This window comes from Acanthochromis polyacanthus, chromosome 19, assembly GCF_021347895.1.
Source record: "Acanthochromis polyacanthus isolate Apoly-LR-REF ecotype Palm Island chromosome 19, KAUST_Apoly_ChrSc, whole genome shotgun sequence".
In the NCBI taxonomy this organism is placed as follows: Eukaryota; Metazoa; Chordata; class Actinopteri; family Pomacentridae; genus Acanthochromis; species Acanthochromis polyacanthus.
Genome location: NC_067131.1, coordinates 10,997,168 through 11,014,318, shown reverse-complemented (window position 1 = coordinate 11,014,318; position 17,151 = coordinate 10,997,168). Strand labels below are relative to the sequence as shown.

The 17,151-nt window shown below is 39.9% G+C and overlaps 1 protein-coding gene across 3 annotated transcripts in view; it reads left to right on the top strand.

The window, feature by feature from the left end:
• Positions 1-467: 467 nt before the first annotated feature.
• The window catches only part of ccdc186 (coiled-coil domain-containing protein 186), a 31,148-nt gene continuing 14,464 nt past the window's right edge, over positions 468-17,151 (top strand). For all 3 annotated transcript variants that reach the window (XM_022196037.2, XM_022196036.2, XM_022196039.2), the window contains exons 1-12: positions 468-606; positions 2,450-3,401; positions 3,771-3,897; positions 5,193-5,321; positions 7,856-8,068; positions 8,496-8,615; positions 9,496-9,600; positions 10,222-10,320; positions 13,349-13,435; positions 13,519-13,661; positions 15,098-15,353; positions 15,793-15,982. In XM_022196037.2, the coding sequence (XP_022051729.2) occupies positions 2,470-3,401; positions 3,771-3,897; positions 5,193-5,321; positions 7,856-8,068; positions 8,496-8,615; positions 9,496-9,600; positions 10,222-10,320; positions 13,349-13,435; positions 13,519-13,661; positions 15,098-15,353; positions 15,793-15,982 (2,401 nt within the window). In that variant the 5' untranslated portion in view covers positions 468-606; positions 2,450-2,469. The remainder of the gene's footprint in view (positions 607-2,449; positions 3,402-3,770; positions 3,898-5,192; positions 5,322-7,855; positions 8,069-8,495; positions 8,616-9,495; positions 9,601-10,221; positions 10,321-13,348; positions 13,436-13,518; positions 13,662-15,097; positions 15,354-15,792; positions 15,983-17,151) is intronic.

Below are 17,151 nucleotides of genomic sequence, written 5' to 3'. Positions count from 1 at the left end.
CTTTTAGATATGAAAAACCAACAGCTACCTTTAATTTACTTCTAACCTGAGTTATGTGGAGGGTTTTCCATTAGTTAGAACAAAAATAGCTTTTTGGGATTTTTTTTTTTTTTGTTGTTGTTGTTGTTGTTTTTCAGTCAGATATTTGCTCACAGCTATGGGCTGACCACCTCTGGTGATTTGATATTATATTTTATCTCAGAAATTTAAAAGTATGGAACAATAAAGTTATAGCTTTATTTATTCGTCATATTGTTTTATGGGACATTTGAAACTAAAAGTCACTAACTTATTCACTGTATTTTAATGTTCTGTGAAAGGGCATTTTGAGTCATTCTCATGACATAGCTTGGAAAGCCGTCCTTTCTGGAAAACCTAAGGTGGAGTAGAGGTGTACCTGTCGTTTGCTAACGTCAGACAAACGTCATTTGTCTCTGTGCTGTAATTGGTTTATATCTCCTCATCGTTTTCCCTGCAGAGGCCATATTTGTTGATGTGTCATATCAAAGGGACTTGTTGGGCGATCAGCTGGTGGAACCGAAGATCTAAGTTCACGCTTATCCCGCTTGTCTCTGCATTGTTCTAACCATGGGATATATGCATTCGGTGAGTAAAATTACAACCGTCTTTATTTAGCTTTGTTGAGCATTTATATTAGCTGCTAGCGTTAGTTACGATGGCCACAGTGTGAGCCGATTGCACTGTACGAGCTAACGCCTCCCTTATCAACGTTAGCATGGCTAGCTAAAGTAAGCCTCATTATTCTACAATATGTCACTCTTTTGTTGAGAACTGAATACATACAAACCACCCGTTGTTAGTTTGCTGTTATTACGCCTTAGCGTATGTTGTGCTTAAAGCTAGGTTTCGCGTTTTCTTGACGTTAAAGCATTGTCCTGACTGTCTAAACAGCTAGTGAGCTTAAGGCAGCATAGGTAGTGCTAACGAGCTGAAATGTAATAAATCTGCTATATAAACAACTGGCTCACCGGCCTGCTGGTTGCAGTCACCACCCCGGTTCACTGACACGTTAAGGGTTTGTTTTAATGTCAACCGGCTACACACACCATGTTAACGCTTATGTTGTGGTATGACACCTGTCAGAAAAGCATCTTCAGCACTGCATGTGTAGTTGCAGTTGTGCTATCACTGCTCAACTGAAAAAAGCACAGCTATGTTACATTTTGCACGACAGTTTGACTGTAAACACAATATTTCCAGGTTTTAATTGCAATATATAATATGTCCGTCCCTATTTATGTAATTTGGCAGAAGGAAGAGCACAGACAGATGGTACTGAAATGCTATGGAGGTGATTCTACATCAGGAATCATGGAGTATCGTAGGAAGGGGCCTTAACCACTATATGTATTTCAAGAGAGCCGATCTTAGTTATCACAGCAAATATTATGGCACTAAATGCTGATAAAGCCTTTTTCTTTACAAGGGGACAAAGGTAGCCGCTGAATATTCCATGTCCAGAGGCCTACTTTGTTTATTAACCTTTTTCCATGGCTTTAGCACAAACATAGTGGCTGATAATGTCTCTTTAACTTACCTTTACCATTAATTTAATTCGGTAACTAGAAGTGTTGAGGAGAGTGAAATAATTACAACCACAAAAATGGTGTAAAATAATCTAGGAATGGGCACATGAAGTGAATTTCCAAAGTAAAAACCTTTTATTTTGGTGGATTAGAGACTTTAAAAAGCACAGTAATCCTTGTCAACTTGCACCTTCGAAAACCAAAAGTGTTTTTGATGAGTCCATCAAGGTTATGATTCTTCTTCTCAAAAGAAACTTGAGAAGGATCCAACACTATGTCTTCTGTCTTGTACCAGCCCCTTTGGAGATGCTTTATGATTTTAGGGCATGAGTTTCATATTACATCTATTGTATTGAGCCTATTAGACTGTAGCTACGGTATACTAGATATCACATTTCTCAATACTGTACGTCAAAGCTCAAGACAAACGTACTGATATTTTCACTGACATAATTGGCAAATTCTTTAAAATGTTTTTCATCAAGACTTCTAAATGCTTAGTGATACATTTTGGATATCCCTGAATACGTTTTCAGGGTGTGTAATAATCTTGAATACCTTGAATACCTGTCATAGTTGTATGGCGAGACCTCTATCTCATCACGGGCAGTGGCAGGACCACACCTCTTGGTCTGTGTCACTAAGTTTCCCGTTTACTAACAAACAAACTAACTTGAGGAAACACAAAGGTTGCTCTTGGGATAGTCAGGGTTTTTCCAGGCTCAGCAGCACTAAGATTTTGCTGTATGACCAGGAAGGCACAACATGCAAATAGCACAGGGCTGTCATGTTGGTGACAGCCGCTTGTTCACAGAAGCACTGTTGATACACTGTGAATTAAAACAGTTTATCACTTTGATCCCACTAATTTTTCTGTGTCTGTTTCCTCCTCTCTGTGCCAGATTTAAACCAGGGAAGGACCATGGAACAGCCTGGTCCTGTTACAAATATGATGGAAGAATCAGAAGTTAAATCTTCGTCAGAGGGATCATGCCAAGTGACTCAGCTTCTCAACAGCACGTCTAACATAGAAGAGGAGGAACAAGTCTCTCACAGCAGTGGACATGAAGCAGAAATATGCAGTCAGGTGACAGATGAAGTAGAGCTTGACAGTGAATTAGTCAAGATTATCACTGATGATGAGATGGACATAAAGACAGTGCAGGAAGCTCAGACATGCAGTCAGGAGCAGGCTGCTGATACCAGTACAGAAACTGAAAGGCCTCTATTTAGTCTTTCAAATGAGACTGATGGTGCTTTAGCAACCCCAGTCACCACTCTGGATGTAGTAGAAAGCTCTCCTTCTGTTCTTGAGGGGACAACAGACACCGTATTGACTTTTGATGTTGTCGTTACAAACAATAACGAGCAGCCATCACTTTTAGTTACTAATTGTTCCACAGAGCCATCACCTGAGGATCAAGATTCAGCCGAGAGTCCGTCATCCTCCTCTGTCCAGAGCACTTCGAAAAACTCACCCACCGACTCAACAACCTCCGGGATCTCTAATGGACCCTCGACCCCGAGCTCTGACACTGTCAGCTCCTCGCTTGCTTCCAGCCCACAAACCAGTGCCACCAACATGGTCCCCTCACATTCCTCGTCAAGTCCTTACGACACTGATTGCAGCCGAAAGCTCATTTCCCAGATTCAGCGCTCACTGTCACAGGAGTCACTGCTGGATGAGCTTGAGTCAGAGCTGTTGTCTTGTCAACTGCCTGAGGGGGAAAGCAGGGGTGAAAGGAAAGGGAGCTCTCCTGTGAATGGACTCACCACAGACCAGGAAGGCTGCATGGTGGTTTTTGAGAAATGTGTACAGTACAAGTATGCACAGCAGGAGAAAGCTATTCAGAGGTAAGCAGTGACTTTGTTTAAACAAATGAGACATACATCCATATCCTGGATGTTATCGGCTTTGGGAAGTAGACTATAATGCACTGGGCCACCTTTCATTTTAAAGTGTTATTTGTACATTACTTCCAGTGCACTAGGTTAATTTATCAATATGTTGAATTGTATATATATAAAGTCTGCCTCCATACACAACAATATCAAGCACTTAACAATGTTTTTCATAGTGAAACTCGTCATTTTGTGTAAATAACAAGAGTATAATCGGCATTTTTCTCTTTCAACTCTGTTTCTTGGCCTTCATAGTCTAAATTCTGCAGTACTCTGCATGGGCTTGACCTGAATTAGGGTTGTGTATGTGTGTGTTCATAGGTTGCTTGAGGAGAACAAGAGACATCAGGAGCTGATCCTGGGAATTTGTTCAGAGAAAGACAACATGAAGGTGGAGCTGAAAAAGAGGGCAGAAACAGAGAAGCAGCACATGGCCACCATTAAAAAGGTCGGTTTCACTCTGTGGTATTTTCATGTTGTTTATGGCATTCACCCTTTGGGAGACAAACTCAGATGATGTCGGTAAATCTTGGTCAAGAGCAGGCGCATTGTGAAAGAATGGGCTATGTTTGTCACGCATGTCTCTCCAAGCTATTTTAATAGATTTTTGTGAACAATGAAAGCCTGTTTAGCATCTGTTTTTGTCATCTGCAAGGAAATGCTCCACTGCAGTGTTTTGTCTGATGTCCTGTCTGTGGACATTGACTTCTGCTGATTGTGATCACGTTGCACCTGTAGTTTTGCAAAAAAACATTTGGGGCTTTTATGGCTGCAAAAGTTTGCATTGTTCTGCAGCAGCCATACAGATTTAAACAAACACTGATTGCTTGTTATATCACTTTTCTTGCCCAGTGCTGGATCAAATGAGAGCTGAGAACACATTTTCATATTATAGCTTGTTTTATTTGTCGAGTATTGGCATTTAGAAATGCTTGTTGTTGGAATATTTTTTTATGCAGAAATTGCACACATGGTCATTTGGGTTTCAGTGGTGGAAAAGTTATCCTGTGTTGGTTTAATTTGAAAAGGAATTGCATTCTGGGAAAATTTTAGAAATAAATGTCTCTTCTAAAAGCTGAGTTTGAATTTTGCAGACTGCTGCACAGTTAAAGGGACACATTTAAGGACAATGACACTCCAATTCAATTAAACCTGGATTCTAGTCCTGCTACTCATTTTAATGTCAAACAAAGCAACCCATTTGTGTATAAAAAATACTGATTCCTGATCACTGGTATTCAACAGCAATAATTGATTCATGCTTTCTAGGTGACACAGTTTGTTTAGGCGCTGTGCAAGCAAAAGGGTATAGAGTGGATCTTTATGACTTGCATCCAATACATGCTTACTTTTCTCTTTTTTCCAAATATGGAGTTTGCCTTGACGGAGCAAATGTTTAATTGACATTTTGCAGCACTTGTCTGAACTCTTGTAACATTTAAAGCTTTTCCCAAGTCAGACTGACACTGATTATACTTCAGGCCACACAATAAAAGAAACTCTGCCACATGTAATTATTTGATTCTTATCTTGTCAGACATTTTTTATTTTAGAGTAAAATAATCTGATTTCAAGAAATTAATCAGTGTCAAACTGATATCCTCTTCCTCTGCTGTCTAAATTTAGTTTGTTTTCAACAGTTTGTGTTAGGTGTCATCCTGTGTAGCAAGCCAAGCCAGTTGTGGTCCAGGTTTACAAATTGCCAAACAAGTTGCTCACACTTTGTACTCCCTGTTTCTGCAGTTGGAGGGCAGGGTGGAGGAGCTGCTGAAAGAAGTAAAGGAGTCGCGGGACAAACTAATTCACCAGGATCAGTCAGCTAAAGCCGCCCTGCAGCACATGCAGAAGGAAACGACTTACCGACTAGAACAGGTATAACTGGGACCTGAGACTTCTCGATAAGCTTGTCACACAGCTTAGTTTTGCCTTAGTTTAGCCTGTATATCCATGTTGAGCCATGTTCCTTTTGTGCTGCTACAGTGGTTCAGTAACCTGGCAATAGCCAGATTAATAATTGTGTAGTACTTGATAGTACTCCACAATATCAATCTGGGACCGCTCCATGTAAATCCGTTCAGAGGAAAGAGGCACGGACTGGACAATGCAACAGTATGTCCCGCCTCTGACAGGTTTGTTTTTAGCCAATCGCGGGATCTTCACAACGAGCGGAGCCAATTGGTAGATTAAACTCTTACCAAAACCCGTAGGTAAAAAAGCACAAACATCTTTACCATCTTTACCGTTGTTCTTCCTTCAAAGAAGCGATAGGAGATTCAGCTAAAACTGACTTAATAGCAGCATCTACACGATCGTTGTCCTCCGTTGCCATGTTTGTTTTGATCCACTGGCGCTTGGTGTCGTCTTCACACCCGGATATCCCGCCCATTATCCCGCCCCACACACGAATACTGCTGCGTGATTGGCCCGAACCAACTTGGTGCTGTACGAAAAGTGAAGGCGGGAGCGGAGCAAGATGGTTTCTTGAGAGATTTGTGAACTCACAAATATCGCGAGAAATCAACTTGCTGGCAAGGTTAGTGGTTCAGGTTTGTCACTTAGCTTCTAATGTTACCTCAAGAAATGATAAACGCAATCATTGCAAAGGCGGATTTGTGAACATTGATGCACGAAAGTTATCTGATTAAAAATGTAAATTCTGAGGTGAGGATGATAAAAGTAGATAAGACAATAGAAATTACTACCAGTTTGAGGTTACATTATGGATACGTGGGGATATATGTTTGACATAAAGTGCTCACTGTCAGTGTTGTTGATGTGTTGACAAGAGGTCAAGCTACATCTGTTGGTGTTGAAAATCCCAGAGAGGAATGGGCAGCAGCAAACTCTGCTAGCTAATGAAGGCATTTCCAATCACAACAAAGCACTCTGTAATCTTAGTCATCTGCAACCTTTCCGACAGTCAGGAAAGCATACTTTTATATACTTTAGGTACAGAAGAAAAATAGATTATCAGTGTTTAAGCAGTATATTAATCTTAAGTAACTGTAGTGTTTTTGTCTACAAACTAAGTTGATGTCTATGTATCAATATCTTCAGTGTAGGTTTCACACAAAACCAGCAAAAAACCGTTCAAGGTCTTTCCACGTTGAACTCTTGTTATTTCAAATTTAATCACTTGTTAAATGAATTGCGCAGAAAAGCACATTTTTCATCCAACAGTTTGTGCACCTGGTTGGGGCCACATTCAGGCACTCCCTTGACAGTTTTGTCACACTTCACAATTTTTAATTTCACTGTTCAGTGAGCAATACAAGTTAGGTTTTGCCCTCAGTGTCTCTTTTAAGCCCTTCTCTTGTATCAGTCTCCCCCTTTAAGTAACATGCTGATCCGGACCTAATCATCTGTTACCCCCGAGGTTTGAAACATTTGGAAATTTTAATTTTAGAAGCATTTGCCCCAACTAACTGAAAATGTCTGTCTTTTATTGTCACTTAAATATAAAAACTTTGAAGTCAGATGCACAGCAAAAAGGCTGTTCCTGGTTTCATATTTTTTGACATACAAATACACACAGCTGTATAGTTTGTAAAGTTTCTCCTATTTTGTCTTGCTCTCCCAAAACACCAGCTTGTTACAGCAAACAGTACAAGCTGGGTGTAGCAAGTGTCTCGTTGGTTTGAGGAATGAACACGCAGGTGTGAGACCAGAAAGGACAGCAATAAGAGAACCGCCAGGTTGAGAGTGAAGTGTCTGTTCTGCAGGTGTACCAGGGTTGCACTCGATCTTTAAAAAACTTGGGCTGATGAAGGACTTCGGGTAGAGACTAGTTGGTACCTGCAGAGTGAAAATATTTTTTGTCTAAAGGAAAATGTAATTGTAGAAACATACGCACGTGAAATTTCTACTGAATTTAACTGAGTTCAGCCTCTCACATATGAGATTTTTTGAAAAATGCAATTTTCTGTCATTTGGCTGCAACACTTTGACCGACAACATAACGAGAATGATAATTAATAACTAATTTGAGTCCTAGTCAGTGCAAAAAGGCAAAATATGGGAATACGTCTGGGTGCATTTGTACAAAATATCAAGGCACTGTTGTACACTAAAACAATAGAAAATGGTCTTTGTAATATTGTTGCCAAGTGGAAGCTTGTTGAATCCTTTTGCTAAAGGTTCACAAACTGACAGTTATACAGTACGTCAACAGTTTAATCTCCTATACACACTGCAACACAAATCCACAAACTGTCCATCTTGTGCCAGTCCATTGAGATAAGTAGAGTAGTTCATGCTTCTTGTCCCCTACCATCTCCTGTTATTGATTTCCCTGGAGAAATATCACTTTTTTTATCATCTTCCTTCCAACAACACAAGCAATGAAGTGACTGAACTGTGGAAAATGACATAAAACCCATCTCATGATATCAACACAATCCTCCCAGGTGAACAAGAAGTGTGATGAGGCACGCCAAGAGAAGGAGGCCATGGTGATGAAATACGTGCGGGGGGAGAAAGAGGCGCTCGACCTGAGGCGGGACAAAGAGAGTCTGGAAAAGAGGCTGAGGGAGGCAACCAAGGAGGTGGACCGCCAGGCGCTCCGAGGAAACCAGCTGGCTCAGGAGAAAGGCCGGCTGCAGCAGCTGTATGAAGCTAAGGTAAATGCTGTGTCTCAGTTTATTCTGCCTTGTTGTAGCATTATTTTTTTTTGGTTTCTTTCAGGACATGGAGACTCAATAAAAGGTTGATGATTCCAACTCATAGTGTCTCAAATAATTCCATGAAAAATGGTACCAGAAGCAGTTTGTCCATGTTCATTATCTGTGTGTCATATGTGTATATCTGAACTTGCTTTTGATCTGTTTTAATTCATTATAACCTTGTTAGCTTAGAATTAGTCGCATAGAAACATTGTGTTGGGGAAGTTGGCAGCAATAACACAAGGTATACTGATGTCAGCATTAAATCCCTGTTTTAAAGTAGCTCCTGGCCAATTATTATTGGATAAGTAAATCATCTCAGTCAAAGATCTGTTCACTGTCCTGTCCTTTTAATGATGTTCTTGCTTTACTCCTGTGTTCTAAGGAAGGGGAGGTCGGCAGGTTGACTCGGGAGACGGAAAAGTTAAAGGAGGAGATCAACTCCCATCTCATCAAGGTCAAATGGGCCCAGAACAAACTAAAGAGTGAGGCAGATGCACACAAGGTAATGAATTGACGTTTTGTATTTATTTTGTCCTTATTAAACAGTCATGCTGAAGCTCAGTATACTTTTTCAGTAGAGTTGTATTTAACATACAATGATTTGCAAACCAGTCATAATAACCATTCATCATTAACCATCATTATCAAAAACATAAAGAACAGAGAACCATGTTCTACTTAGCTGCTCATAATATTGTTGTGCTGTAGATGCTGTTGTAGACGCAGGTATGAGCCTGAGCATGCTGGAGTCAAATTTCATTCAAATGACACACAGAATCCAAATCCAGCTGCCCGCATAAAGTGGTTGCAGCTCCAGATGACTGTGTATATATTCCCTATGTCAGTGGAACTACATATTTCTTCTGCTTAGCTTTGATTTTCCTCAGCCTATTCCTGTTGTTTGTCAAAGATGTACGGCAGCATACAAATGACACCTCCTTCAGTCATTTTTATCTGCAGATGCTCCGTAAAAGAACATGATTAGATGCGTCTTGTGATTCACGAACGAAAGGAAATGGGCTGAGAATGGTACAGTAATGAACCTGCAAGAAATCATCATTAATGCTGTAGCTATTTTTGAAAATGTCTATTACAAAATAATGAGTTTTATTTTTAACTGCCTCCAAGCAAATACACAGACAACAAACAGAGAAGGAAATAGAAAAAAAACTCAGTCGTTGCTGGAGGCCCCAAGAGTTGAGGCTTTAATGTTTTTGTTTGTGGTAGTTTGTACAGCTGATGTATGTGTAAATTACTTTTATTATGTATATATTCATCAGCTAGAATCAGAAAACCTTCTCCAGTTTTTACTGGTTTGATTTGACGTGACGTTTTCTTTTTATTTTAGTGTCATGATTGCAAAAATGTGTATTTCTGTGCAGGACACAAAAGACAAACTGAGAGAGACCACATCCAAGCTGGCCCAGGCCAAAGAAGAGACTGAGCAGATCCGCAAAAACTGCCAGGACATGATCAGAACATACCAGGTTCGTGATATTTATCACATGGAAGTATTAGTTTGCTAACGACTGTCTGTGGAACAGATGTCGAAATGGATTCCTGTGCTTTTTGGCAATGTAAGGAATTTTATTTAGGACTGCGTTCAGTTAGTCTGCTTGCAAAATTACAGGTCAAAGAAGGTAATTTAGCTATATTACATGCCATATTCATAAACAAAGACTTTACAACACTGATTGTATGTCAATATTTTTTTAAAGGAATATAAGAAGATGTCATAAAGTAAGAAAAACGGAACTTCGAGAAGTATAACTCTGCACCAGGAGAGTGGCAATTTTCATTTGTACCTTGTGATGGTAGTAAAGAGCTGTGCTAGTTTTGTCTTTGTGGTGGAAAGATTAGTTTGAGCGTCTGTATTCTTTCAGGATTTCTTTCATGACAGCATTCACAGCATGTAATGAAGCAAGATTTTAAAATTAAATGACGAGAAGCTCACAAAAAATGTACCACTGTCATCCATCATCGTCAGTTGGTTCCTTTCACTTGTGTCCAGAAGTCTATCTTGTTTCCAGCTGTTATTTCAATCATTGCATCTTCTCCTTCATCTTTTTTTCTCTTGTTTCTGAAAGTTTCACCCCTCTCTCCCACAGGAATCGGAGGAGCTCAAATCCAACGAGCTGGATGCTAAACTGAGGGAGACCAAAGGAGAGCTGGAGAAGCACAAGCAGGAGCAAACAGACCAATTAGAGGTGACAGCCATCATGCACACACACACACACACAAACTCTTTCCCACAAAAACAAAGCCCTGATTCAGTAACTACATGTTCGGTCTCAACTAAATTCCAACCTGAGTTTGGACTTGTTACCAGTTCGCCTTACATTTTATATGGTATGATGTTACAGAAGTGTGTCATTTTTGGGAGGAAAAAATAGAAAGACTAAAAGTACAGGGACAAATGAAACGACACAGATTATTCTATATCTTATATGATTGTTTCTAATCATAATAGAGAGGGAAAAAAAAACAAACGCCACCAATAGCAGTGCCTGGCCACCTCTGAAGCCTCTGACTATACAAAATTATTGTGATTTTTAAATTGATTAAGCTACCTGTAAATAATGTTTAGCTAAAGATTCCAGAGCCCTTATTATTCTTTCTGAGTTTTTCTCTCCTTTTTTACAGTTTTTTCCGTAGGTCCTCGGTTTACGGCGTCCCTGACTTACGGCGTTTCTTGGTTACGTTGCCATCTAGCGTTAATTTATTAAGAAAGTCTTGTTTCATCATTCCAATGTACAGTGTTTGCGACGTTAAAATAAATTTCACAAGGAACTTGTTGGCGAGCGGAGCTGAAGAACACGTTACTGTACAGTGTTTTTATGTTCTAGATTAAGATTTTATCACCGTGTTAGCGTAGGTGAGTGACATAGGTACTTATGTATATATGTGAGTTACGACTTACGGCGAAATTCGTGTTAGTTCACGCCATAGGAACAGAAGTCCAACGTAAATTGAGACCCCCCTGTATAGCTTTCTCTGTAAATGTAAAAAACCTGCAATCTTTCACAGCCCAAAGTCCACCACAAAGGCAGTCATCCTTTTCCAGTGTTCCAAACACTGCTCTTTTCCTGCCTGAAATGCCTCATTTGAAATCCAGGGTTTTCTTCCATTACTTACTTTCTGATGTCACTGTGTCAACATTTGCATAACACCTCCCTCACAGCTCGATTGGCACGCCTCAAAGAATGAACAGACTCCTCAAAGTCTGCTATTATTTCTTCACTAGAGTTGCACCTGTAAGGCTACGTCTCTCTGCTTATGCTCTTAGATCTTGAGTTATAGAATGTTACCAATATTGCTTCGCTTTCATCAGGCCAGCTGACCAACCTTAAGCTTGCTAGGAGTTAAAACTAATTGTTTCAGTGAAAGGATGAGAAAAGATGCTGTAGCAAGGAGAAGAATTACATGTTTTTGAACAGTAATAGACCCCAAAAATAAAATTGTAAACCTGTCAACGTGTGTAAGATGGATCCCTATTTTGCATATACCAGCGTGTTTGTTTACATTGGCAAGAAAGTGACTAAAAGATCATATTTTGTTTGTAGATGCTGTGAAAAACAATGTGTTTGTCGAATGGCTCCTGACAATGGATAATAATGAGCCCTAACTAGCATAAATTTAAGTTTTTCTAACTTGTATCTTTTGCATTGTTTGACTAGGAGCCTTTAAACTTCAAATCCTTTTTTCTCCGGTTCTTTACATTGGCCCTGTAATTGTTCTTTTCTGTCTTTGTAAGCCAGCGCTTGCTTTATCATACAAAGCTTACAGAACCAAAAACTCTGAGACAACATTTAAAGCTAAGCAATAATAACATTGTTAGTGTTCATGCTTGTTTTATGTCTGCAGACATACTTCTCTGTCACTTTAGTTTCTATTTTTATCTGTGTAATAATCCACCAGAAGGCAAAATAAGCAGCAATGCAAGATTTCTATTAATTCAAGATTACATATACATTCTGTTACACCAGGCCGTTATTTAGCCTTTTATTGATGAGCTTGATGCCAGCTCTTCTAGTAAAAGTGTTTATTTTCAGCTGTTTTCCTCAGTGTGAAAGGTGCAGTTGCCTTAAGTTGGAATGAGTAACAAACTGGAACACCAACTCCGCAGGCAGACATGCATGCACGCAGGCACAGACATGGACTCAATCCAAACACAATGGCCTGTTTTTCTCTGTGCTCCACTCTAAAGGGAATCACACTTTAAAAATAAATGGCCTAGAAATAATCAATACGAAGCTGTGTGTTTCAACAACAACCCAGAAGGCATCACCCATTTCTTGCTGTCAATTCAGAGTCTGGTCGATTTTTTTCCAGAGTGTTAATAAGTCCTTAAAATGTCTTGATATGTAAATTCAATTTCATGTTTTAATTGTAACTAAAAAGTTATTTTTTAAAATTTATTTTATGTTAGAAATTCAATCATAACAGAATCAATAAAATGAACTTTAGCTGTTGTGTTCTGTTATCTACAAAACTTTTCCAGATGTACAGCCCACTGCCAGCTTGTTGCTAATACTGTGTGCCGATTGTTTTTAGGCCGGATATCAGCATGTACATTGATTCTGACAGCTATCTGTGCCCGGCTAATGAATAAACGGGTCCAAGCATATGTTTATTTTAGTATATGTGCTTATCCTCAAGTGATGATGCAGCTCGGGCATAAATAATGCAAACAAAGCAGTTCCCATTACTGTTGGGGTGTTAATTTTAAAATTGAATGGGAAGGGATGAAAGGAAGAAATGGACAGTGAATTTTCCAACATCTCCATTACTGGCCTGTTGTCTTGGATACCACGGGCTCTTAAATAGCATCTTGGAAAAGTTGACTAGCAGAGGCACCAGTAATGGCTCTGTTAAAAAGATGACACAAAAAACATTATAGAAACATCATTGCTTTCACTTGCTTAATGAGCGCAAAAGCAAAATTACTTCAGTGAATCCAACACTTGGCTTGCCCAGAAATGCATCTGCAGTGAAATAACGCTAAGATCTTTTTTTGTGTGTGTTTGAAAGAGAAATACATTCCATTAAGTGTGACTGGGAGTTACATCGATGTGTAAAAACCACTGACTTTAAATTTGAGTAATCACAGCTGGCATTGACAAAGAAAAAAGCTTTTCAGATTTGGGTTTTCTTTTTAGTGCAGCCTTTTGCGTATTCATAGTAAACACATAACACCTGATAGACGTCTAAAGGAGAATTTAATGCGTCCGACAGGTGCACCGAGTGAAAGCCAAGGAGCTGGATGACCTCAAGAGAAGTTATAAGGAGGGCATGGATGAGCTCGAAACTCTACGCACCAAGGTTTGTTACACAGATAAATGCTTCAACATCTGTGCATATGATGTCAGCAGGTCTTCAGCTTAATAAAGTGTAATATTCTTTAGTTAAAGTGTCTGGAGGATGAGCGCCCCAGATGGGAGGACGAGCTGAGCAAATACAGGGAGATCATCAACCGGCAGAAAGCAGAAATCGGGCGGCAGAGAGAGAAGTTGGAGGAGGTTACCGCACTCCAGGAGCAGCACCAACGGTACAAGCGCTTGCTCTGTCATTGATCATGTAGGAACAGTACTTAATGTAAAAATTCAAGCGTGGAACACTGCAGCAGCAGTAAGTGTCATGGTACACACACACACACTGAAGAGAAAGATCAATAATGCCCGCCACAGGCCAGTACTGCATGTCCACAGTCTGACAGAAATGGCTAAAGGACAACAAATTTGTCGATGACGTGTATTACCAGGCTACAGAAACGGTGTACAGCACTAAAATGGATGTAATGCAGTTTGGTTTTCGAAGCACATTTAATGCACAAACATGTGACATTGATGATTTCCAAAACTGCAACTTTATCAGCTTCTGATCACAGCACAAGAACCTTTGAGAAATATAATGCTAACAACTTTTTTTTATTATTATTTTTGGATGATTTGCCATGTTGGCTGATGAGGTGTGATGTGCAAAAAAGTTTACACTAAACTTTTTGGGCATCTAGTTAATAAAATGCAGCCACACTGGCAACTTCTTCTGTCATGGTGTCAATTAATTTAGGCCGACACCGAGTATATATTCAATATAAAGTTAGCTCTAACTGTCTCCATTAGGTTGAGAGAGTTCAAAGTTGTGTTTTTTTCCCAGATAGTCTTTTCCTCCTGCAGACAAAAATAATGGATTAATCTTGGAAGGCCATTGACAAATGAGAGGTGAAAAATGGTCGGATGAGAGCATATCGACCACATTAACTGGAGACCACATCCATAAATGCAGCCATGCATTGTGTTGGCTGTAGGCCACTTTAAATTCTTGACACCTGTATCAATTTTCTGACATGGACAGAACTGAGCAGGTTGATATCTAGTTCTTGCTCCTTCTTTTCAACGTTCTTATCAGAGCATTTAAAGGTAGGTCAGTGACAGATATAGAACTGAGAGCAGAAAGGGACTCGGGTCCCTCTGTGGGAGTGTGACTGCTGGCCGTGAGAAGAGAACTTGATAGAGTGAGGAGATGTTCACGGTAGAGAAACTTCTCCCTTTCCCCTTCTTGACGTGTTTTTTTTTTTTTATATAAGTGTCTTGCATCAATCCAAAATGATTGATGCAAAAAATACTGGCTGTCCTGTTGAAGAGCCACATGTTTTTCCATCACGTGGACAAACTTTTTAAGCTGTTGGCAAGAAACAAATTGCCATTTTTATTTTTTTGGTCTCGATGCAACTCGGGTGAAGATTGGCAATTTTGAGATTAGAATCACACAATTACAGGACATTTCAGCTGTATGTCTGTGTGAAAGACGTGGCTTATCTGAATGAATCATGCGTTACACACGATTGTAACAATGATAAGCTGTATTTTTGGTACTTCTGGCCTTTTAATTAAATAGTTTTTCTCACAAAGTTGTTCAAACTACGTATTGCTGCATTCCTTTTTTATTTGAGGTGACTGTATGTCTCATTCTTTCTGTATGCAGTGATGAACAGGAGATCACATCTCTTCATGAAGAGGTGGATAGCCTGACCAATCAGATGGCTGACCTGCAGCGTGATGTTCAGGGCAGCAGGGAGCGTGAGGCTGAGTTACTGGGCTTCACCGAGAAGCTGAGCAGCAAGAACGCCCAGCTCCAGTCGGAGAGCAACGCACTACAGTCTCAGCTGGATCAGCTCACCAACAGATTCACGGAGCACCAAGCAAAGCTGGAGGAGACCAACAGGCAACTGGAAGACAAGGTCAGGGTTCTCTGAGTGCACAGTGAAGTCCAGTGTGGCTTTCATAGGGTGCAGCTAATCTGATGTCAGTGGCTGAACACAGCTGGCAAAATGATTTATGAAGTTTCTCCATCATGATCACAATGTTTGCTTCTAGGTCTGCAGCCATTCCCTATTTATAGATTGTTGATTCATCAAACACTGTCACAAATCGTCTATGGAGTGATTCTTGTCTGCTGAATTGACTGACCTAGAACATACAGTGTCCTTTTGTATTGATATAGTCTGACGAGACATTCAGAATAAATTCATAAAATAGTGTCTTCCCTACTTATTTATTTATTTTCAGCCCAGTCATGCGTGTCTACACAAGCAGCCATTGCCACATTACCTTACCGCTCCATGATGACCATTATTGCATTGTCATCATATTATGTTCCTAAATCCGTTTCTCCTGCAGTCGAGACAACTGAAACAGGAGGAGGTGCTGAGGCAGCAGGAGGTGCAGGGTCTGCAGGAGGAGCGGGCAGCACTGCAGGTAGAGGTGTCCCAACTAAAAACCAGAGTGGAAGAGCTGAGGGATGAGCTGGTGACACAGAAAAGGAAGCAGGCTGCAAACATCAAGGATCTCACAAAACAGCTAACACAAGGTTAGATACAACGTTGCATTATGCCAAATCTTGTTTTGTTTTTTTACACATTTTTCACGTATTGGCACAGTGATGATGTGCTGTAACATTTTTTAGTCGAATGTTTCAGAACCACCTGCCATTTTTCACCCACGTTCAAAGCCATGCCAGTGTGCATTTATTGCACAATTCTGTATGTAACAATGCAGAAAGAAACAAGCTCCTTGATGCATTTATCACAATTGAAATAGTTCAGTTCTCGTTCAAAGACTTCTGCTTCGTGTGTGGAGCACTTTGGTTAAAGTGTAGCAGTATGAGAGAGTGAACTTATCAAGTCATCACCAAAACTAGTTGGAATACAGCTGATGTTGAAGCATCAGTGATAAAATACTTAGCAGATACACACATCAATATGTTTAGCCAATTGCTTTTTGCAAACATCAGTCATGTCACTATTAAAGACGTGACAATGCATGAAGTTAGCAGAGTAATTTGAAACCTGATAAAATATTTACTTCTTAAGTCCAGGTTTATGTAACGATATTTCCAACATAACATGGCTTTTTGTGTTCATAAAAACATGAAAGATGTAATTTCATAGCATAACTGTCAATTATATTTTCAGAAATCATTGTATCATTTCTGTTACTTTCTGCCCTGCCAAATTGACCATTGTGGTTATCTTTGTATATACATGCCTATGTTAATGTAAGATGGCACATCTGCTTAAAGAGGAGATTGTGCAGGGTGATTAAAAACCAGAGCAGTGCACAGATGGGAGCAGTGTCAAGCGCTAACTTTTCTATCGTGGTAGGATTATACTTAATTGAGTGAGCCAGCTTCCCCTGTTTGGTTCTCTGGGCACATAGAGTAACCTTAATGCTTAAAGTTCACCACTTTTATCTTTTATGCACACGTTTTTCATTTGCACTTGCCTGCTGGGGCCGAGATGACATTTTCTTGAGGCGATTCTTCATCAGCGTTGCAGTTGTACTTTATCAGCATCGTCATTTTAGGCCTTTGTTTTTGCACGGAGGGTTTGCTGAGCGGGCACTTTTCTTCAAAAGAACCCGTGTCACATTTGTTCAGGTTAGACGCCTTTATTGAGTAAAACTCCTTGAGTTTAGTCAAGCAATGACGTACAGCTGAACTGAACTGTATGTGATATCGACAGCCATGAGATGTCACAC